This window comes from Notolepis coatsorum, assembly GCF_963971535.1.
Source record: "Notolepis coatsorum genome assembly, chromosome: 1".
Taxonomy (NCBI): Eukaryota; Metazoa; Chordata; class Actinopteri; order Aulopiformes; family Paralepididae; genus Notolepis; species Notolepis coatsorum.
The window spans coordinates 32031000-32056038 of NC_140165.1; the positions used below are offsets into that span (position 1 = coordinate 32031000).

The 25039-nt window shown below is 45.8% G+C and overlaps 1 protein-coding gene across 1 annotated transcript in view; it reads right to left on the minus strand.

Annotated features, from left to right (window-relative positions):
- Positions 1–547: 547 nt before the first annotated feature.
- The window catches only part of LOC311233643 (transmembrane protein 163a), a 66299-nt gene continuing 41807 nt past the window's right edge, over positions 548–25039 (minus strand). Inside the window, exons 6-8 of the mRNA XM_084320609.1 lie at positions 17012–17123; positions 16017–16158; positions 548–1921 (exon numbers count right to left, since the gene is read on the minus strand). Of these exons, the coding sequence (XP_084176735.1) occupies positions 1861–1921; positions 16017–16158; positions 17012–17123 (315 nt within the window). The 3' untranslated portion in view covers positions 548–1860. The remainder of the gene's footprint in view (positions 1922–16016; positions 16159–17011; positions 17124–25039) is intronic.

A 25039-nucleotide genomic window follows, 5' to 3' on the forward strand; every position in this document is an offset into this window, starting at 1 on the left:
CCTGCACAGACCACGTCCAGACACTGGAGTTCTGAGCTGTTTTCATGACCGCAGTCTAGACGAGGAAGCAGGAACATCAGTCCAAATTCAACCTTCAACCAATGTCTAACCAAATACAACATTTTAATCTGTAAATCACAACAAGCTTCACATGTAGTTGTTTAATTCATGTGTGGACCGGAATCAGTCGACGCTCATCATTACACACAGGAAACCTCATGGTGACGGGGATTCCATTAGTAATTCAGTCACCAACTGAGTGCAAAGGAACTACAAGATGAACATGAGTGACAAGAGGCCTCACAATCGTACAGAAATCTGGTGTCGTGGGCCTAACTTGTAGCATCTGCATTGTCAAAACCTGGAGCTCACATTTTGAGCTCACATTTTAACCATTACCTGCTGCACCAACACCCTTTACCCCCCCCCCCACAAACACACACACATACGGTGACGTTATTTGACCATGATTAGCATAGATGTTTGGCAAGGGGATTGTATTGCATACTCATCACCCCAGCTGTGGCTAAGGTTTGAGTCCCCTTTTCTGACACCATACTCTCAATTCCCTCCAGTGTACATATACAGTATTTATCTGTGCTGATCCATCACTGTACATATATTATTTATGCTGATCCATCACTGTACATATATTATTTATGCTGATCCATCACTGTACATATATTTATATGTGCTGATCCATAACTGTACATATATTATCGTGTTGATCCATCACTGTACATAATATTTGTCTGTGCTGATCCATCAATGTACATATATTATTTGTGCTGATTCATCACAGGCTTGTGATCGGAAGGTTGCTAGTTCAATCCCCGGACAGGCAGGACAATCTTGTGAATGAATAACGCTCTCAAGACCCCTTGTTGAGGTACCCTTGAGCAATGCACTTAACCCCCAACTGCTCCAGTGGAGCTGCTCAGTGGCCAACTGTGTGAGACTGGTTGTACTGGACAGCTCCCAGGTGTGAAGCAGGGTGTTTATCTACATGCTTAGCCGATGTAGATGCAGATATATTATTATTATTATTTTTTTTTAACTTAATTTTTTAGCGTTTATCGCTTTTCTGGTCAAGCATGACCGACAGATACAGGGTGAAACGGGATATAGATCAGGGGAAGACATTCTGGCAAATGACGGCGGGTCCGGGAATCGAACTCGGAGTCCACCAGATCCGTGACGCAGCACGGTTTTCCCCGACGCAGAAATAGCGCCGAGATATGCGGTGAGCTACTGGAGCTCCCCCGATATATTAATAGTTTTATGTACACAGTCTTTTCTGATGCTGAATTTGCATCTGATCCACCCTAGTAATACTGTAGACTCTACTCTCTCTACTATTCCCTTGTCTATATGTGTACTGTACGCTAGGTGACCAGTGTGTCTACTGTATACTCTACTGTTCCCTTGTCTATATGGGGAGAACCTGGTTAACAGATCCCGGGTGGAACACAGATACAGTATATAAACACAGAACTGTAAACACTGGACAAGGTGCTGTGAGGTTGTTTTCCTCTCCGCAGCACCAGTATCTGGCAGATTCCTCCAATCTTCCTTTTCGACCAAGTCGTCCAACACCAAGACTCGTGACCTCTGCCCTCAGAGAAAATGTTAAAGTTTGTTTGTTGCAAGGTCTGTCTCCATGCCCCGCTTTCACACGCCGCAAAAAAAACAAAGACAAAATACAAGCCAAAGGCTTTGAATGGCGGGTCACTGAGCACGAGGGCCATGGAGAGACTGTGTTGAGAGCACTAGAGGTCCGGATGCAGTGTAGAGAGAGAGAGAGAGAGAGCCCAGCCCCTCTACTCCAGCTCTGTCGTCTTCTGCTTCCTCCTGGTCCCGTCACTCAAAGCGCTCGTAGTTCCTGGTCCGGCGGATCCTCGGGACCATGTCGACCAGCAGCCTGCGGCACAAACGCAAGAGCGGGCTGGTGAGCGTTTCAGACTGTTTTACGAGAGATTTGAAAGACATTTCCCAAAGATAATGTCTACAAGTCTAGGAGGGATATGTGGAAAGCCGTGTGTACATTGATAATTACAGGTCCCCTCCACTCAGGTTAACTCCTCTTGGAGGCATGACTTTGATTACACAGATTGTTATTTATGACTTTGACTACACAGATTGTTATTTATGACTTTGACTACACAGATTGTTATTTATGACTTTGTTGTTATTTATGACTTTGACTACACAGATTGTTATTTATGACTTTGACTACACAGATTGTTATTTATGACTTTGACTACACAGATTGTTATTTATGACTTTGACTACACAGATTGTTATTTATGACTTTGACTACACAGATTGTTATTTATGACTTTGACTACACAGATTGTTATCTATGACTTTGACTATACAGATTGTTATTTGTGACTTTGACTACAGATTGTTATTTGTGACTTTGACTATACAGATTGTTATTTGTGACTTTGACTACACAGATTGTTATTTATGACTTTGACTACACAGATTGTTATTTATGACTTTGACTATACAGATTGTTATTTGTGACTTTGACTACACAGATTGTTATTTATGACTTTGACTACACAGATTGTTATTTATGACTTTGACTACACAGATTGTTATTTATGACTTTGACTACACAGATTGCTATTTGTGACTTTGACTATACAGATTGCTATTTGTGACTTTGATTATACAGATTGTTATTGAATTAATTCAAGGCATCACAGGGTGAGTAATTGATATACAAATTTAAGGAAATCTATGTTTTTCAATGTGTATATAATGTATATATATTGGTGGGTGACAGCATCTACTCAGACGGGTCTATAGATCTTAAAAGTAGCTGGCAGTCAGAGAGTGTGTTGCAGCAGACTAACAGCAGCAGATGAGATTCGGGCTGTGCTGTTTAACATCAACAGCTGATAGCCACAACATCAAGGTCATTGTCTACAGCAGCGCTGGGCAGTCGTCACATAGCAGTGTAACCACAGAGTAGGGCTGGGCGATATATAGAGTATACTCGATGTATCGCGGCTTGTTCTACATGAGATGTAGTAAATTACTATATCGTGAACATCGAGTATATGTTGTCGCGGCTGAGATGAGACTTGCTTTAGCGCAGAGCTTTCCTCTCATTTCATTATAGACACAGACCAGCGCGGATCTTAAATGACATGCAATTGTAATTTCATTAGACACAGACTAGCGTGGACCTTTAATGACATGCAATTTAATTGACGCGAGCAATGGGCTAACGTTAGCTGCTAACTAAGTTATCCCACATAACTAGGCTAAGCTAACTAGCGTTAGCTGCTAACCCTGGAAACGCTCAAAGCGGACTCGACAACACTAGTTCCATTCGTGAGGAAAGGGGGTGGGGTAATACAGAATACAGAAGTTCAAACATAACTTCATATTTATTGGTTATTCGTTTCTTCATATCGGGCATCCAGTTCGCATCACCGTGTGTTCAACTTCCTGTGTTGACATTAGAGTGTGACATCATCACCTACGGCAGCTTATACGCTCAAAACGCAAACCTACAAAACCCGGGGGGGGGGGGGGGGGGGGCTGGCTCTCTCGCGCGTTCTCGCTCTCTCTCTACATTCAATGATTTAAAGTAGCCAAACGTTACAGTATAAATACTAACTGTATAGTTGATGATATAAACATTTAATTTCATTATGTGAAATATTCTAAAATCATTAAGTCTGCTATAAGCCATTATCCCTTTGTGTGTGATTATTATTTTCTCACAGTGTGTATATATATATATATATATATATATATATATATATATATATATATGTGTGTGTGTGTTTGGCTAAAGTGGATAGAAAACACAGTACTGTGCAAAAGTCTTAGGCACACAAGAGTTTTTATATAAATAGTCTTAGATGTAAATAAAAAAAATTATTAGTGTGTCAGTAGACTACTCTTAGTACATTTTCATTAAATAATTTTTTAAAGCATCTTCATGGTTTAATAATGCAAACATATGTTGCATGGATTTATTATAATCATCATATTGGCGTGACTGTATGCATCAAAGGGTTAAATCAAGCATTTTTAAGTGCTTTAGAGGAAATGTCAAAATATTGCGATATATATCGTGTATCGTGATATGGCCAAAAAATATCGCGATATCATTTAGAGGCCATATCGCCCAGCCCTACCACAGAGGTGCCGTTGCTATAGTGATTTGGGTCAAAGAGCCATGGCGTGTCACGTAGTAGCGGTTACTAGGGGCGGTCAGCCGTTGCTAAGGACTATAGTTACCCAGGTGGGGTATCTGCCAGGCCTTTCTGTGTGGAGTTTGCATGTTCTCCCCGTGCTCGCAAGGGTTTCCCCCCGATAAGATAAACCCAATGGAAAAACATGCACAACAACAGATCGCTAACGCTGTGGCGTCCTTGACGAAGACGGGCAGGAGCACTTGGATTGGTCCCCGGGCGCGGCCCTCGCCGACGCCTGTCTGCTCCCAGCTGCCCTTGGGGGGAAGGACGACGGGATGGGTTAAGCGCAGAGTCGAATCGCGTCGGCGGTCCTACAAAGACAATGCATGCGTGTGTGTTCCGGTGTGTGTGTGTGCTAACCGTGTGTGCTAACCGCTAAAAACATTGAGGATAATTGCATGCCAATTAAAGACCTCTGAACAGGTCCTACATTATTATTATTATTATTATTATTATTATTATTATTATTATTATTATTATTATTATTATTATTATTATTATTATTATTATTATTATTATTATTGTTGTGAAGGATCAGATTAAACCGAATATATATATTTATTTATATATATATATTTAATTGTATTTGTATATCGTTTGATATCCCCTGTATATTCCTTGTACAATATGCACTGAATATCCCTTTAGTCTACTAAACAGCCCATAATAGTTTCATTCTACCATTGGACGAGAACCTGGCGCCAGGTTGCCATACCCCTAGGTTCAAGTTCAATCGTGCCGCCCAACATGTCGTGGCAAGCCCCGGTTCCGCGCAGGAATATGTCGGGCGAAATACGAATGGTACTATTTGTTCATAGCGCATATACATTTACATTTACATTTACATTTAGTCATTTAGCTGACGCTTTTATCCAAAGCGACTTACAAGTTCTGTACGACAAGCCATCAGGAAGGGCACAACTCTATCAGCTGAGCAACAATGTTCATCAAAGTGTTGAGTGCTACAGTGTAGGTTAGTTTATTAGGACAAGTGCATGACAGTACGGTTAGTTAGGGTTAGATTTTTTTTTTTTTTTTTTTTTTTTTAATTCAGATAATGGTTGAAGAAGTGCGTCTTTAGTCGACGGCGAAAGATTGGACGTGATTCGGCTGTCCTAACTGGGGTGGGTAGTTCATTCCACCATTGTGGGGCAAGGACTGAGAATAGGCGACTTCTCTTTGATGACCCTCCCGGAGCTTGGATAGGAGTAGGTCTGAGGCGGCCAGAAGATGCAGAGCGTAGGGGTCTTGAGGGTGTGTAGTTAGAGACCATTGACCGGAGGTAGGCGGGAGCGGTTCCCTTTGCCGCACGGTATGCTAGGTCGAGGGCCTTGAAGCGGATTCGTGCAGCAATGGGGAGCCAGTGCAGGTCCCTAAGAAGTGGGGTGACATGGGCCGACTTCGGTAGGTTTGAGATCAGGCGGGCCGCTGCGTTCTGAATGAGTTGAAGAGGCTTAGTGGCAGTGGCCGGGAGGCCAGCGAGCAGTGCATTGCAGTAGTCGAGGCGGGAGATGACTGTTGATTGGACGAGGAGTTGGGTGGCTTCTTTTGTCAGGAAGGGGCGTATCCTTCTGACGTTGCTCAGGAGGAATCGGCAGGTTCTGGTCGTCGCTGCGATGTGAGCAGAGAAGTTCAACTGGTCGTCGAGGACAACACCAAGGTTCTTGGCGGTCGGGGACGCAGTCACAGCTGCATTCTCGACTGTGATTGAAAGGTCGGTTAGGGGGGAGGATTTGGCCGGCAGGTGGAGCAATTCTGTTTTGCTTAGGTTCAGTTTGAGGTGGTTGGACGTCATCCAGGCTGAGATGTCGGACAGACAGGCCGAGATCCGCACAGAGACGTGGATATCTGAGGGAGGGAAGGAGAGGAAGAGTTGAGTATCGTCGGCATAACAATGGTAGGAGAAGCCATGAGACGTGATAATGTTACCCAGTGATTTAGTGTAGAGGGAGAAGAGAAGGGGTCCTAAAACCGAGCCCTGGGGGACACCCGTCCGCAGGGGGCGGGTGGCCGACAGGGTCCCTCTCCATGACACTTGGTAGGAGCGGTCATTGAGGTATGATGACAGCCATGTCAGCGCAGAGCCAGCCACTCCCATTCCTGCGAGGGCCGCAAGGAGGATCTGGTGGTTGACTGTGTCGAAGGCTGCAGATAGATCTAGGAGAATCAGGACAGAGGAGAGGCCTTTCGCTTTTGCTAAGTGAAGTGCCTCTGTGACCGCAATGAGGGCTGTCTCTGTGGAGTGACCAGTCCTGAAGCCTGACTGATTAGGGTCTAGGAGGTCATTCTGTAAGAGATAAGTAGTAAGTTGGTTGGATACAGCTCGTTCAAGTGCTGTATCTGCTGCATATATATATGGCGCAAGTAAAGTAGAACTTTCTTTTAGTCCAGTTCTTTACCCTCCAACAGAGTGACAGACGCGAAGCCTCCCCACGACGCACGTGTGGTGTAGTAAGGCCTAATTGGCCTCAGAATAGGCATTGAGATATCGTGTAGATTAATAGTTGAATAGTCATAGTTTGGCACTATACCGTCGAGTTGGACGTATTCTATTAAGCTAATAATAGTCTATTTATGTATGGTGCATCGTTCGGTTAGAGTTCTAAAGTTATCAGTACCCCCATCGTTCCTGACGTTATCTGGACGCTTAACCAGGCTGGGCAGACCCCTAGTGGTGCTTGCATCCGAGGAGCTCCGGGCCAGGGCGACTGGACCTGTATATTGGATTACTCTACCCGGACGACGGCGAGCCTTCCACGGCTTGGATTATGCTTTGGGTGCTTTGATTATTCCATGGATAAAGGCCAACACTGCGGAGTGTTGGAACTACCCCCCGGAGAGGACTCCAGGTGAGACGGCGCTCTACACCAGTGAGGTCGCCTCACGTCTCTCCGTTGTGGACCGGCAGCTACCGTCCACCAGAGGGTCCAGCTGTATTCGTCTGCGGACCGAGGTTCTGTGGGCACCGTGTTCAAGACTTTGAATTCTCCCAAGAAACCGTCGGCCAGATGGGATACCGCCAGCGGCTTCTCTAACCCCCCCCTCCTACTGTCTTACAACCAGCGGGACCTCCCCCCCCCCTTAGTGTATCCAGCTATAATCATTTAAGTACCATCGCTATAGTTTCCTAAATATCCAGGTTGTATACTTACTCCCTGCGTAACCAGAGATTGGACATTCAATGTTGATTTACCTACGAATCCTCATTTGCCATACAAGTGCATATTTCAAATCATAAGTGTAAACAAGTGAACGTTGTATATACCCTTTGCTATATTAAACCTTCGATTTGTACATTTGTGTGGATTCGTTTCATCAGGTGGGAAAGTGTTCATCATACTTATATCATGTACTGGATGGCCAGAAGTTAAAGTACAAGAGGTAGTGGTATTAAATACCATATCTAACAATACAGTCAGGGAATTGTACCCCTCAGTTACAATTGGTCCTTCGAGCCGGAGGGTAACTAGTGTAATATTAATATAGTGTTATTAATATTGAAATGGCCTATGATGAACACTCCACGAAACGATCCTCCTAACCTAGAACGCCCGCGGCGCAGACGACAGACACCTCACCTACTTAGAGGCTTACACTGTCAGTCAACTACCTAGCCTTCGACAAACGGTAAACGCGGTAAAAGTAGAAAGTAAAATTATGTCTGACCTTAACGACCAGGTTTCCCCGACCACAGAGGCCCTAGTAGGTCCTAATGTAACTGACCAAGCTCACGGTGGGGACCAGGAGGGAGCGGACATGCCTTTACCCCCCGCCACTACCCAAGAAGTAGTCCCCGACCAGCCCCGGGAGGAAGACGACCCTACAGAGAGAGAACTCTGCACGGAAGAAGAGGAGGAGAGCGCAGAGGAAATAGAGCTCCAGGACTCCCCAACGAGTACCCCCAGGAGCGGCTCACGCAGGAGCGGCTCACCTCCACAACCACCTTCCCCCAGCGAAGCGGAGAGGATGCTACAACAGGCGTTCCTCGTCAGCCTGACAGCCTCTACCGAACGCGATCAACTCCAAGCGCAGACGCTTAGCGAGCGCGAACATTTTACCATTGAAAGAGACCGTCTCCAAGCACAGGCGCTTAGCGAGCGCGAACAACTCCAAGCGCAACAGCGGAGCGAAGAAGAGCGCACACGCCTGGAGATGAGACGCCTTCAGACAGAAGAGAATATGGCAAGAGACCGGGCCGACGCCCAGCGCGCCGCTGCCGGTGCCCAAAGAGAAGCAGATCTCACCAAGCGCGAAGTCGAGCGCGACAAGTTACAAGCGCAGCTAATGGAGCAGCTGATCCGCAAGGCAACACCCTCCCCCTCCGCCAGGGGTTCAAGGAACTCGTCGAGACAACAGTCAAGGGCAGCGTCTCCTCAACGAGCAAGCGACCCTGAACTTGACCAACAGACCGAGTCTAGACCCCCCGCAGACCCCCTTCCCAGACCGGTCCAAGCGAGACCCAGCTACAAGGAAGGAGCGGCATACACTGCGGAGAAGCTAAATAAACGATTACAGGATCTGGAAGATCTGATAGAGGAAGAAGAGGGAGAGGAGGAGAACCAAGCCCGACGACAGCACAGTACTCCACCGGACCAGGAGGTCCCATACAGTCCAGGCTATACCCCCGCGGCGCTGCGCTACAGACCCCCGACTCTATTCACGGGTGAGCACGACGCACGACCAGCCCCGAGGAATAGCACCTGGACCAGCGGGCCATGGTACCCTGTCAGTACCAGCCCACAGCGAGGCGCAAGAGGGGACTCGCCCAGGAGGTCTCTCCCCCAACGCTCGCCGATGTATCAGCCATCCACGGCGTCATACATTGGCACGCCGTCATTTCCAGACTTCGCCTATGAGAGTCGAGCACAGTACACGGAGCTCCGGATGTGCTTAGAGACAATGATGGTGGATGTCGCTGATGAACGCCACAAGTATGCAATATTACTGAAGCACCTGAAAGTACCGCGAGCGCACAATATAGCGCTAGCCTATGCCACCTCTTCGACACCATACACAGCGGCCCTAGCGGCGCTGGACCAGAGATATGGACGTATATGGGATTACGTAATCCAAGAGATAAGGCATATTGATCGCCTACCCCCAGCCACGGACAATCGCTCATTAGACGACCTGTCAATCAAAGTGCAGTCCCTGGTAGGGATGCTGGGAGCGCAACGGGAAAAGGGCATGCATGAGCTATACGCCAACTCTAACGTCGAGAGGATTTTGGAGAAGCTGCCACCCGCAAGACAGGAGCGCTTTAGGCGGCAGAGAGACTACCGGGATCCCAACGGCCCCGAGCCATCCCTCCTTGATCTAGCCGACTTCCTGGCGAGAGAAGTCAGCAGCTTACGACTAGATACATTCGGGCGGAGCACGCCAAGCTCCAGAGAGGGACCCAGGAGAATAAATGATGGAAGAAGATCGGTGACTGTCATGCACCAATCAGAGTCAGTACCGAGCAGTAAGAGTCACAGCACCCCCTCGAGAAAAGAGAAGTGGAAGATAGCGTGTCCCTACTGTGAGAAAGAACACTGGCTGTCACAATGTGACCTATTCACAAAGATGAATGCAGAAGAAGTGAGTCAATGGATAAAGTCCAACAGGCGCTGTTATCGATGTGCGCGGCCCCACATGGCAGCCGAATGCCGCCTAAAGAAAAGGTGCAGCCGGTGCAATGGAGCCCATCTAGATATACTACACGAAAGTAACGGAAGACGGCCTCCACCTGCACCACGGAGCGGCACCAAGGCAAGTGTCATGTACATTGACCCCGCCAGCAGCAGCGGCGCCCAAGTGCTCTTAAAGGTAGTCCGTGTGACATTGAGCTACCAAGATAAAGTCATGGACACTTACGCCGTCCTTGACGACGGGTCAGAGAAGACCCTTCTGCTCGCGTCCGCTGCGGCCCAGCTGGGACTGCGGGGGAGCAAGAACGAAATGACGATTCGGACAATAAGAAGAGATTTAAAGACGATAAAGGGCGAGAATGTCTCCTTCACTATCGCAGCAAACGGGCAGCCAGAGCGACGGTACAAGATTACAAATGCTTTCACCAGCCAAGAAATAGGACTATCGCAGTACACCTACCCTGTCACCAAGTTGATGGATAAATATGTGCACCTGCGCCAATTACCTATCCCGCTCATAGACGGCGCTACCCCGACCCTGCTGATAGGCTCCGACCATGCAGAACTCATAGTGCCGATTGACCGGGTCCATACAGGACCCCGAGGCTGTCCTGCAGCAGTCGAGACCCGCCTAGGGTGGACCCTACAAGGCCCCCTCGCTAAATCTCTCAACCGAACAGCAGCCACTAGCTGCCTCCACTCCAGAACGACAGAAGAAGACACCACTCTCCTGCAGCATGTCGAGAGGCTATGGACACTAGAGACAATGCCCTTTAAGAACGAAAAGAAAGATATTCGTTCTAAAGAAGACATTTACGCCATCAACCTACTCGAGCAGGGGACAAAGAGAGTCACAGTCGGCGGAGTGATGAGATACGCAACTCCACTCCTGAGGCGAGAGGGAATGTCCACCTTTCACGCAAAGAAAGACGCCACGGAGCGCTATCTATTGAACACGGAGCGGCGCCTAGCCAAAGACCCCGCTCAAGAGAGTGTGTACCGCGCTGAGATTGAGAAGCTAATCACAGCGGGACACGTAACAAAGATTGACATTAAAGAGGCCGATCAGACGACCGAATCATGGTACGTGCCGCATCACAAGGTCCATCACAACGGCAAGGATCGCATTGTGTTTAACTGCAGCTACCAGATCGGATCCCAAAATCTGAATAAAGAGCTCTTGCCCGGCCCCACACTCGGCCCCTCCCTACTAGGCGTGCTACTGCGCTTCCGCCAGGACAAGGTGGCTATCAGCGGGGATATCAAAGGGATGTTCTTGCAGGTGAGACTAGTAGAGGAGGACAAGCCTCTGCTGCGGTTCCTATGGAGAGAGAGGATCGGAGATGAGAACCCAGCCATCCACCAGTGGGAAGTACTCCCCTTCGGAACCACATGCAGCCCGTGCTGTGCTACATTTGCACTACAGAAACACGTCGCAGAGGACCCAACAGCAGATGAAGAGGTCCAACACAGTGTGAAGAACAGTTTCTACGTGGACAACTGTTTACAAAGCGTTTCGACTCAAGAAGAAGCCGAGGCTCTCCTAATCAAGTTACGCGCCTCCCTGATCAAAGGCGGCTTTGATCTCAGGCAGTGGGCCAGCAGTGACCCGCACGTATTGCGCAGCCTCTCCCCCGCGGACAAGGCTGCCAGCAGCGAGACCTGGATGGCGACAATCCCAGGAGAAGCCCAAGAAATGACACTAGGACTAGTCTGGCGCTTCAAAACAGACTCGCTCCACTATAGACACAAACCCTTGGCTCCAGAGCAGGGAAGGTCGACGGCGATACCGACCACCAGACGGAGTGTGTACAGAACACTCGCCAGACAATATGACCCGTTGGGATGTATTCTACCTTACACCACCAGGGCAAAGATGATTGTACGAGCACTATGGGACAAGGACCAGGGCTGGGACGACCCAATACCCGCACACCTTGCCTCAACATGGAGAGAGTGGGAGACGGAACTCCGCTCACTCCCAGGCGTCAATATACGCCGCAGCTACTTCCCATCCACAGTGAGGCCAGAGACATGCGAGATTGATCTACACGTCTTCAGCGACGCCTCCGAAGTAGCCTACGGATCGGTGGCCTACTTGCGTGCCCAAGAGAAGGGAGGAAAGATACACACTGCTTTCATCCTGGCCCGCTCAAGAATAGCCCCACGTAAGCAACAATCTATCCCACGTCTAGAGCTCTGCGCAGCCCTAGCAGGAGCGCATCTAGCCACGTTAATCCAACGTGAACTCACCATTCCGGTGCACAGAACAATCTTGTGGTCAGATTCCACGACAGTACTCACATGGATCAAGTCTGATTCATGCAGATACAAAGTCTTCGTGGGAGTCAGAGTCACCGAGATTCAAGAGTTAACAGAAGCAGCGAGCTGGCGGTATGTGGACACCAAACACAACCCAGCTGACGTCATCACCCGGGGAATGTCTCTGGATGACCTAACCCGTCGCAACATCTACAGTGACGGACCAGAATTCCTCAAGCTCCCGGAAGGAGAGTGGCCTACGCCCACCCCGCGGGAAGCAAGTAACGAGGAGGCTGAGAACAAGAAACCTATGTTCTGTGGACTGAGCACAGTCGCCTCCACAGACCCCAACATAGATGACTGCATTACCCTAGAGAGTGCGCAGCAAAGAACATTCCTGCGGCACCACCCAGAGATTCAGTCCACCACTGACATGTCAGCAGCTGACTACGAAGAAGCAGAACTTCTTCTACTACAACGAGCCCAGAGAGACTCGTTCCCCGATGAGCTAGACTGTCTACAGGGAGGAAACCCCGTCCCATCAGACAGCAGACTGATTCACCTGGCACCAGAGAGTGACGCCCATAATCTCATCAGAGTGGGTGGTCGCCTGCGGAGAGCCCCCGATCTACCGGATGATACTAAGTACCCGATCGTCTTGAACAGCCGACACAAGGTCACAGAGCTGATCATAAAGAAATACGACGAGGATGTACACCACGCAGGAGCAGAGAGAGTCTTCGCGGAGATCAGACGTCGTTATTGGATACTGCAAGGCAGAGAAGCAGTACGGCGCTTCCAGCGAACCTGTCTAGACTGCCGTAAGTGGCGCGCGCAGCCCAGCATACCACGGATGGCTGACTTACCCCCCTGTCGCCTCCGAATCGGCGACAAGCCATTCCACTCCACAGGCATGGACTGCTTGGGCCCGTTGTATATAAAGAGAGGAAGAGGCACCGAGAAGCGGTGGGGTATTGTATTCAAATGCATGACCACCAGAGCGATACATATCGAGCTCCTTCCGACCATGAGCACAGACTCATTCCTTATGGCCTTCCGAAGATTCACATCACGGAAAGGAAAACCGTCTACATTGTTGTCTGATCACGGGACCAACTTCAAAGGCGGAGAAAGAGAGCTGAGAGAGAGCTTCCAAGCTATGGGCCCAGAACTTAAGACCCACCTCGCTCCATCCCAGATTGACTTCCAGTTTAATCCCCCGAACGCACCCCACTTCGGTGGAACCTGGGAACGAGAAGTACGTTCTATAAAGACAGCCCTGTACGCCGTACTTGGGGCCCAGACTGTGGCGGAGGAAGTCCTAATGACAGTCCTCACGGAGATCGAGGGAGTATTGAACTCAAAGCCCCTCGGTTACGTCTCCAGTGATGTAGCAGATGTCGACCCAGTCACCCCCAACACACTCCTAATGGGGCGGCTGGACCCCGCGCTACCCCAGACAATGTACAGGCCTGAAGAAGCGAACGGCCGAAGAATGTGGAGGTACAGTCAAGTACTAGCTGACAAGTTTTGGAGCAGCTTCCTACTCCACTACCTACCGTCTCTACAGACCCGCCAGAAGTGGGTAAAAGAGAGAGACAATTTGACAGAAGGAACAGTCGTCATGATTATTGACCAGTCACTACCCAGAGCTATGTGGCCGGCTGGCCGCGTAAGCAAAGTGATCACCGGTGCCGATGGCAAGGTCCGAGCAGCTGAAGTACTCGTCCAAGGGCGCACCTACACACGTCCCGTGGCGAGGCTCATAGAACTGCCCCGACTCCCAGATACTATCGATGATGACCATGACCCCATGACTTTGTGAGTTGACTGACCCTTACAGCGGACCTTGAGTGGTAGACAGTGCGGTTAATCTGTCTCTGCTTAGCTAATTAGGTGGGACTAATTAGGGGGCGGCTGTTGTGAAGGATCAGATTAAACCGAATATATATATTTATTTATATATATATATTTAATTGTATTTGTATATCGTTTGATATCCCCTGTATATTCCTTGTACAATATGCACTGAATATCCCTTTAGTCTACTAAACAGCCCATAATAGTTTCATTCTACCATTGGACGAGAACCTGGCGCCAGGTTGCCATACCCCTAGGTTCAAGTTCAATCGTGCCGCCCAACATGTCGTGGCAAGCCCCGGTTCCGCGCAGGAATATGTCGGGTGAAATACGAATGGTACTATTTGTTCATAGCGCATATATATATGGCGCAAGTAAAGTAGAACTTTCTTTTAGTCCAGTTCTTTACCCTCCAACAGTGACAGACGCGAAGCCTCCCCACGACGCACGTGTGGTGTAGTAAGGCCTAATTGGCCTCAGAATAGGCATTGAGATATCGTGTAGATTAATAGTTGAATAGTCATAGTTTGGCACTATACCGTCGAGTTGGACTTATTCTATTAAGCTAATAATAGTCTATTTATGTATGGTGCATCGTTCGGTTAGAGTTCTAAAGTTATCAGTACCCCCATCGTTCCTGACGTTATCTGGACGCTTAACCAGGCTGGGCAGACCCCTAGTGGTGCTTGCATCCGAGGAGCTCCGGGCCAGGGCGACTGGACCTGTATATTGGATTACTCTACCCGGACGACGGCGAGCCTTCCACGGCTTGGATTATGCTTTGGGTGCTTTGATTATTCCATGGATAAAGGCCAACACTGCGGAGTGTTGGAACTACCCCCCGGAGAGGACTCCAGGTGAGACGGCGCTCTACACCAGTGAGGTCGCCTCACGTCTCTCCGTTGTGGACCGGCAGCTACCGTCCACCAGAGGGTCCAGCTGTATTCGTCTGCGGACCGAGGTTCTGTGGGCACCGTGTTCAAGACTTTGAATTCTCCCAAGAAACCGTCGGCCAGATGGGATACCGCCAGCGGCTTCTCTAACCCCCCCCTCCTACTGTCTTACAACCAGCGGGACCCCCCCCCCCCCCTTAGTGTATCCAGCTATAATCATTTAAGTACCATCGCTATAGTTTCCTAAATATCCAGGTTGTATACTTACTCCCTGCGTAACCAGAGATTGGACATTCAATGTTGATTTACCTACGAATACTCATTTGCCATACAAGTGCATATTTCAAATCATAAGTGTAAACAAGTGAACGTTGTATATACCCTTTGCTATATTAAACCTTCGATTTGTACATTTGTGTGGATTCGTTTCATCAGGTGGGAAAGTGTTCATCATACTTATATCATGTACTGGATGGCCAGAAGTTAAAGTACAAGAGGTAGTGGTATTAAATACCATATCTAACAATACAGTCAGGGAATTGTACCCCTCAGTTACAATTATTATTATAGTTTATAGCTGTGAGTTTCTTGCAGTGTAAGTTAGACTGAGATACGACGCACAGAGGAGAAGAAGCGTTGACTTTGAAACGATTCCCCCCCCTCACGGGGAGGGGTGGAGGGGAGGGGTGGAGGGGAGGGGTGGAGGGGAGGAATGAAGTGCCACGACATCGGGGAAGGCTTTTGGATGACAGCTAGGCCACAACGACCACCGAGCGGGGTAACAGGAGAGATCATTGGAATAATGAATTTAGTTTCTTCAAAGACTTTTCAAGGACAATACAGAACTGTTTTCCATCTGGTACAGAGGCTCTGTTTATAGAATAAACAACGTTTTCCAAGAAAGGTACCATCGTCTGCCAGTGTCAAATTCTTATGATTACGGATTGCATTAAAGGGGGATGACATCGATGTACAGCCAGTATGAGAAGGTCGACTTCGGAGAGAGAGAAACTACACGAACATAGATGAAGAGGTGATACTGGCTGATTCTGGTCGAAATCTATCAAAATTATAATTTTTGGGTCAAGTGCTCCTTTAAGTACAGTGCTTGATGAATAATATCTCCGCCCTGTCGCACCACTCACTTCACTCCGTATGCCAGAATGATGAGGCCGATGAGGACCCCTATGGCGCCGTCCAGGTACCACACGCTGGGTTCGTGCTTGAACACTTCAGCACTGATGAGAATGGAGAAGCCCATGATCCCGCCCACCAGGGAGTTGAAACCTGTTGGAAAGAGAGAGAAAACAAGCGTTCCCTGGTGTGTCACTGAATGGCGGTAGCTTGATTTGGTGTATTTAGTTAGTTTGTTTTACGACTATCAAAAACTTAACTTAATGTTTTCTTTTAGTTTGTTTCTTTTTACTTGCATTGAAACTTTCCGAGGTTGCCTCTCTGTCGGGTAAATCATGACTTTATCTACAAACCCTACACGAGTAAAAAAGCAACATTGTTGGTCAGCTGATTAGCATTCTTGTGGCGTTGATTTTGGAAAACACCTGAGTGGGCTGGTAACTAGGTGTCATTACCGCTTCACTTCAAAGCTTGAGTTATATTTCATTATCACTTCACTTCAAAGCATGAGTTATATATCATTATCACTTATCACTTCACTTCAAAGCTTGCATTATAGGGGCGGCTAGGTGGTGTAGTGGGCAAGGCGCTCGCCACCAATGCAGGAGACGCTGGGTTCGAGCCCAGCTCTCCGCATTGCTATCAGCTTGGCTGGTCGTTCATACTAATACTATTGGCAGTATTAGGGGGTGGGAAGCTGATGGGTGGGGATCGGACGTTGTGGACAGCGACTCCTACAGGTCGGTTGGTGCGCCTGCGCAGCAGAATCAGGAAGCGATGGGGGCGGCGTGTCCCTCCCACGCAGACCCCCGACGCTGAGAGATCGCGCTGTGCAGGTGAAAAGATGCGACGGCTGCTTCCTCGAGTACTGGAGGGGACACGTGATGTAAGGCTTCGTCCACATTGCAGCCGGCTTGTGGGAGGCATGGCCTAACAGCGTTCGAGACAGGGGAGGGTAGAATTGGACGATACGAAATTGGGATGGGAGTGTGTGTGTGAGACCTACCATCAGTAATGAGGGCTTGGCTTGTGAGCACTCTGCCCAGCATAAACTTAAAGACGGACAGGATGACACACAACACGCCACTGACTATAGCCACACTGTACAGGAAGTCATCCTGATGGAGAGAAAGAGACAGAGAGGACATCATTCATTTAGTATTTTGACAAATGTTTGTGTAACACATGTTGATCATTATAGATAGATAGATAGATAGATAGATAGATAGATAGATAGATAGATAGATAGATAGATAGATAGATAGATAGATAGATAGATAGATAGATAGATAGATAGATAGATAGATAGATAGATAGATAGATAGATAGATAGATAACAGAGATGAGCCCAAATGCAATGGACACAAATATTTTTTTAATAACCGAATATGCTCATTATCATCCGGGGGGAAATAAATATATTTTGAATGTAATCTATCTATCTATCTATATGCCACTCTCTCAGTCATTAAAATACATTGAAATCAATGATAATATAAAAGGTAACATTTCAATGCTTTTAAATATCTTGGAAGGATTTGCACATGCAACTGTCACAGAGACGAGAGTTATGTCCTCAGCTGGTGAACTCAACATGCAACAGAGACGAGATGCTGAACTCAACATGCAACAGAGACGAGATGCTGAACTCAACATGCAACAGAGACGAGAGTCATGTCCTCAGCTGGTGAACTCAAGATGCAACAGAGACGAGAGTCTTGTCCTCAGCTGCTGAACTCAACATGCAACAGAGACGAGAGTCTTGTCCTCAGCTGCTGAACTCAACATGCAACAGAGACGAGAGTCATGTCCTCAGCTGGTGAACTCAAGATGCAACAGAGACGAGAGTCTTGTCCTCAGCTGCTGAACTCAACATGCAACAGAGACGAGAGTCTTGTCCTCAGCTGCTGAACTCAACATGCAACAGAGACGAGAGTCTTGTCCTCAGCTGGTGAACTCAACATGCAACAGAGACGAGAGTCTTGTCCTCAGCTGGTGAACTCAACATGCAACAGAGACGAGAGTCATGTCCTCAGCTGCTGAACTCAACATGCAACAGAGACGAGAGTCTTGTCCTCAGCTGCTGAACTCAACGTGCAACAGAGACGAGAGTCTTGTCCTCAGCTGGTGAACTCAACGTGCAACAGAGACGAGAGTCTTGTCCTCAGCTGGTGAACTCAACATGCAACAGAGACGAGAGTCATGTCCTCAGCTGCTGAACTCAACATGCAACAGAGACGAGAGTCTTGTCCTCAGCTGCTGAACTCAAGATGCAACAGAGACGAGAGTCTTGTCCTCAGCTGCTGAACTCAACATGCAACAGAGACGAGAGTCTTGTCCTCAGCTGGTGAACTCAAGATGCAACAGAGACGAGAGTCTTGTCCTCAGCTGCTGAACTCAACGTGCAACAGAGACGAGAGTCTTGTCCTCAGCTGGTGAACTCAACGTGCAACAGAGACGAGAGTCTTGTCCTCAGCTGGTGAACTCAACATGCAACAGAGACGAGAGTCATGTCCTCAGCTGGTGAACTCAACATGCAACAGAGACGAGAGTCTTGTCCTCAGCTGGTGAACTCAACATGCAACAGAGACGAGAGCCTTGTCCTCAGCTGCTGAACTCAACGTGCAACAGAGACGAGAGTCTTGTCCTCAGCTGGCGCACCTTGGCACGCGCATTTACACAGAACAGAGAGGCCTGCTCTTATTTGTCAGCTGAGCTCCTCTCTGTAAACCCTTCAGTTATCTGACTCTGCCCACGTGGCTAGAGGACAGTGGATGCTTTCACAGCGTTTCATATCTAGGAATGTTGTGACCATGTTCCCTGTTGTTTCATATCCAGGCATGTTGTGACCATGTTCCCTGTTGTTTAATATCTAGGAGTGTTATGACCATAATTTTTCACTGGTTAAGCTTAGGCGACTCTTTCGAAGTTGGTTAAGATTAGAGTTTGGAATCAGGGCTGGTGTTCTATCGCCCTGCTCTAAGACAAACTCTAACCTTAACCAACTTCGAAAGAGTGCCTAAGCTTAACCGGTCATAGAAACAGGCGTCACACGATTGGCCGCACATGTCACACGACCAGAAACGTCAGTGGCCAATCAGATCGCAGAACGGTTGGTAAAAAACTAGACGTGTCCAGGCCGGGTTTTCCTTGTCGGGCAGGACAAGCGTTTATAACACATGGATTGAGGAGAATCAAGCACTCCCGGTTCATGTTCTTTGGTGGATTATGTTGGCAATACGATCAACATCAATACTTGGATCAGATCATTGGAATATTCTTTTTGGAGTACATCCTAGTCAAGGTAAGGGCTATATGGTATCAATCTTGCGTTGATCCAAGAATCCCTTCCCCGCGATCCGAACTTATGTGTGTAATGTGTGTGTGTGAAAGTATTCCGTTGGTGACGATCGAAGCATAGAAAAATGACCCCCCCCCCCCCACCCTTTCATACATTCATGATGAAACATAATACCGATAATATAGCATTGATTTCAGATTGATTGTTGATACAGGCGAGAAACGGCACAGTTTTTAGTAAAATGCACTAAACGCTGCATAGCGTAGTTTTCTGGGATTAGACAGGATTACTCTAAAACTATACTCATATTCACCACGGTATAAAACGGGAATGTATGGATGAAATCTTTTTTTCTTTTTCACAAATTGAACAATAGATACTCGATGTCAAATGGGCAATAGTATTATATCCATAACTATGATATTTAATATAGTTTGAGTCCTGCAAACACCGCCATGTGTATCCCTATTCTTTAAAGCGGTGGCCTTCTTACCACACGGTACACAGCGACCTCTGGCGCTGATTAGCTACTGATCCTGTTGTTTTTGTTTTTGTTTATTTTGTGTTACTGTTTCATCCAAATGTTACTATACATACTATTATTATTCTTATCTTGTCTTTTATATAGCTTCTCTTTTTATGTAAAGTGTCCTTGAGTCTGAGAAAGGCGCTTCTCTCTCTAAATCGAATCTATTATTATTATTATTATTATTATTATTATTATTATTATTATTATTATTATTATTATTATTATTATTATTATTATTATTCATCTACCATTATGCTTTGCTCATCTATGAGTAGCAGCTGTATATACTGTATCCCCACACTTGGTTTTAAAGTATTGCCTATCTATGTGGGGCGACAGTGGCTCAAGAGGGTAGAGCAGTCATCTGGTAATCAGGAGGTTCCCGGTTCGATTCCCACTCCTCCCGGGCAGCGTGTCAAAGTGTCCTTGAGCAAGACACTTAACCCCTAATTGCTCCCAATGTGCAGGTTGGCACCTTGCATGGTTGCCTCCGCCATCGGTGTGTGAATGTGTGAGTGAATGGGTAAAAATGTGAGGAACAAATTGCAAAGCGCTTTTATAGAAGCGCTATATAAATACAGCCATTTACCATTTACCAGGACACTACCCTCCTCCTCATCTTGTAAATGAGTGATTTTAATGTAGAGCGGTAGCTAATCATTCCATGTGAATGCATGACAGGGCCAGATCTGCACTCTGGAGGAAAGACATTCACACCTCTGGGCACCAATGCTGTTCTTATATCGCTTCATGCATGAGGCCCATTGTTCCTTGTTTTTAGTCCAGCCTCTTCTACCGTTAATAACTATGTTATTAACATATATATTGAAGTTTCATTTAAAGAAACAATAGCGAAAAGGAGCTGTTTGAGGCTGACTGAGGCTGACTGCTGAGTGACACAGCGTGTACAGCTGTAACTCTGTGCTTTTTTACCATAAAAACATGCAAATGTTTGTAAATAGACAAACAAACAGTACTGTGGCAGGGAAGGGGCTGTTTGAGTGACAAAAAGACAGTAAACATGTCTGTAACTATTTTAACTATTTATTTATTTTAAACTGAGAAAGCACTGGCATTTCAATTAGAATTATTTAGGAAAAGTCATGAAAGGAGGAGACCGTTGGATGTATGGTGCAGGAGAGTAGCCAATTTAATGTAAAATCCCAATGGCCAGAGACGTATGCTTATGGTGCTTCTAGTTTAATTATTCTCACTCTTATTCTCATTTGTATTTAACATTTGTCAATTTTAACGTGCCTTTAATTAATCTAATGTTAATTTCATTATGTCTGTTGTTCCTATCTTGTATTATACAATAATTGTGGCCTAAAGAAGAAAATAAGATGTTAAGTCATGCCCACTTTCGGTATACAGATACAGAGACGGATCATTTTGTTGGTTGAACAGATACAGATAATGACATCTCCGTGCATCTCAGTGCTTCTGTTGCAGGCAGCATTAATATTGTACTGTGGCCTCAGAGCACAAAACCTGCCTTAGCAAAGACTGCAGCCATCAAGCAGAAAGAGAGATACAGTCAACATAGAACTATCATCATCTGCTTCAGTGTAATACAGTACATAACTATCATCATCTGCTTCAGTGTAATACAGTACATAGAACTATCATCATCTGCTTCAGTGTAATACAGTACATAACTATCATCATCTGCTTCAGTGTAATACAGTACATAGAACTATCATCATCTGCTTCAGTGTAATACAGTACATAGAACTATCATCATCTGCTTCAGTATAATACAGTACAGAACTATCATCATCTGCTTCAGTATAATACAGTACAGAACTATCATCATCTGCTTCAGTGTAATACAGTACATAGAACTATCATCATCTGCTTCAGTGTAATACAGTACATAGAACTATCATCATCTGCTTCAGTATAATACAGTACAGAACTATCATCATCTGCTTCAGTATAATACAGTACAGAACTATCATCATCTGCTTCAGTGTAATACAGTACAGTACAGGCTGTGGCTCAGGAGGTTGGACGGTCATCTGGCGAGAGGCGAGATCCCAGCAGCATGTCGAAGTGCCTCTGCTGTGTGTCTGTCTGTGTGTGTGAGTGAATGGGTGAATGTGAAGTATAAGTTGTAAAGCGTTTTGGATAAAAACACGATATACAGTAAATGCAGTCCATCTACAGTGTAGTAGTATAGATAGACATATAAGATATATAGATAGACATATAATAGTGTTTATAGACTGGTCTAATGAACCCAAAGTATTTGTACACTTCTCATAATAGCAGAAAATATCTCGAACGTTGTGTTTTGCACCATTGCACATTTTGTCTTGGTGTCATGAAAGATCTGTATGTTATACAGATCTTCCACATATTTAATATGGCCATTTAATGCCCATTAGTGAGTTGAATTTTGGCTAGAATAAAATCAGTACTGCTCCTTCTAGTGGAATATGAATGATTGTCACGGAAGCGATTAAAGTAATTGGATAGATATTTCGGACCCGTATTTTGAACTATCTTGTTGTCTTTATGGACAGGCTATGCTGCGCTGCTCCGGCTCTGGGCTGTACTGCTGCTCTCTACAATATATAAACAGATGCTACATGGTGCTGTCATACTAACTGCTTTCCAACCCCTAGCCATTCTATAAAAGTGTAATTTGGCAAGTGATGCCGCTGATCCTATGCTGAAAAGAAATCTCCATCTCTGCTTATTTTTAAAACAAACTACAAAAAAAGCTCATATCCAAAAAGTTGTAGATAGATAAATAGGTCAGGTTTGTAGGCAGGTGGGTCGGTGGTTATGTATTATTATGTACGCAGTATATATGCATGTATGTACTGTGTGTATGTATGTTTGTATTTACACATATCTTTTGAATGTATTACTGGAATTTTTTTTAAATAATATGTATATTTTTGTATGTTTGATTTGACAAAACAGGGGAAGTTCTCTATAAACCTCTAACCTAGTCTAGGCCCTTTCTTGTCAAATCTTCTCTGCAAACAGGAAGTGTGAGATTTTGGATGTTACCAGACCGTTACCAGAACTATGTAAAAAGCTAATCTAATTTCTGGAGCATGAATGTGAACAACAAGTTCTCTCACCTGAAGAAATGTTTTGTCATCTTCCTTGTGTAAAGCACGGGGCAGTTGCCTCTCACTGCCACAGGGTGGCGCCAAATCACAGGATGTACGTTTAAAGCTTGGGCTGGACATGGTAAAACAGTACTAATCAGTATACTGATGTACGATTTTTGTATCATTATTCAGCCATTTCAAGTTATCAAAAAACTTTAAAAATAATTCAATGACAACTCAAATCTTTAAGTTAATTTATAATGAAATGTTTGTGTTTTGTGAACTAATTGCAGAATCTGCCAATGTAAACAACTTTCTCTCCCCAAACTGGATAGTACAACTGTCCAGTACTTAGTTTGCAGGGCTGGCATTAACACTACAGGAAGATGAACTGGTAGGTACACACACACAGGCTAACATCCTCAAACACTGACGCAGAGTATATATATATATCCCTCCGCTCTGTCTCTCCCCGTCATTACAGAGGAGATAAGGAACTGACAGTTCATTAACATTTCAGAGAGAGAGAAAGAGACATCAGCGCAGTGAGGGGAGATGAGAGAGAGAGGGACATCAGTGCAGTGAGTGGAGATTTGAATTATTAGTGCTATATATATCTTGTGCTTCAATGCACCTAAACGTAGTTGGATAATATGTGTCTTGGCTGACAGAACAGCCCCGTGGAAAAAACAACAATCAATCCACCTCAAACATGCCTCTGCACTGTAGCTTTTTGTTGTTATTGTTGTCGTTGTTGTTGTTGTTGTAAAGGAACAGTTCACTTAATTTCAGAGGCCTGTCTGATTTGTCACAAACTGGGAGTCTTTTCAATCCATCCCAAAATAAAGCACTTTTTGTAGATATAACTGATATCCCCAAGGGGATCAATAAAGGAATATCTTATATGACATCCATCATAATCCATCAACATCCATCAACACCCATCAACAGCTAATGAGATTTAGGTGCTACCTTGTTTCCTTATGAACATGACAACCAACCCGTTCCATGTTACCTACCACTGCTGTGTGGTGTTAAAATCACAGGTCTCCCGAATAGACCCTTCTCTCATTAACTAACCTGAGAGGCTCCCAATTACACCCTACATGACCATGTCATTAACACAATATATGGGTCATTCTACAAAAATGGTGGAAGTGCTTTCACTTACTTTTGTAAACACCAAAATCCTTCATGTTGACCTAATAATCAAACCCGAAACCTGCTGTCGACTAAAAACACGCTTCTTCAATCAATATCTGAAATGAATAAAAAGATTATTAAAAATAATACATGTCTCACCACCAGGATATCATTTAGGAATTATGAATTATTAATTTAATGACATTTAGGTCATTAAAGAGCTATAATGTTTGTCTATTTACAAACATTTGCATGTTTTTATGGTAAAAAAGCACTGAGTTTCAGCTGTATACACGCTGTGTCACTCAGCAGTCAGCCTCAGTCAGCCTCAAACAGCTCCCTTTCGCTCTTGTTTCTTCCTTTCCTTAAGTAACTGCAGACTTTCTACCTGCTCCTCCAGCTATAAAACACACAAGAAGCATACATGGTCTCTTTAGGCACACAACGCAGAGAACCATGACAACCTGACAAACACATCGATGTAAACAAGACGAAAGTCTTTCTCTGGTCTGCATCCCCTTAACTTAATTGTGTGTAACTGTACTGTACCCATTCTGCAATCTGTTAATTAAAATGTTCAATCAATCAATCAATCAATCAATAAATGCAATCAAACCTCCCATTCTGGTAAACAACACATGAGAGAATCATCAACATGGAGATACAAGATTTGACGACTCATCAGATCTTCGTCTGCTATATTGTCCTATTCACTACCAGCAGGTCCTTGACGACGACACAAGTCTCCTTATGTTCCTAAGCAGATTACCATCGCCTAGAAACCATCGCCTAGCAACCATCGCCTAGCAACAAGCTGTAACACCATTCTGAGTAGTGTGAATGCTCCTGCATCTTCACACCTGAGATACACAAGATTTGATCATAAAATAAACACAGGGATAGAACTCTCTCTCTCTCTCACACACACACAAAACACACACAAAACAATCCCTCTCTCTCAATTAAAATTAAATTCAGAGTGTTATTGTT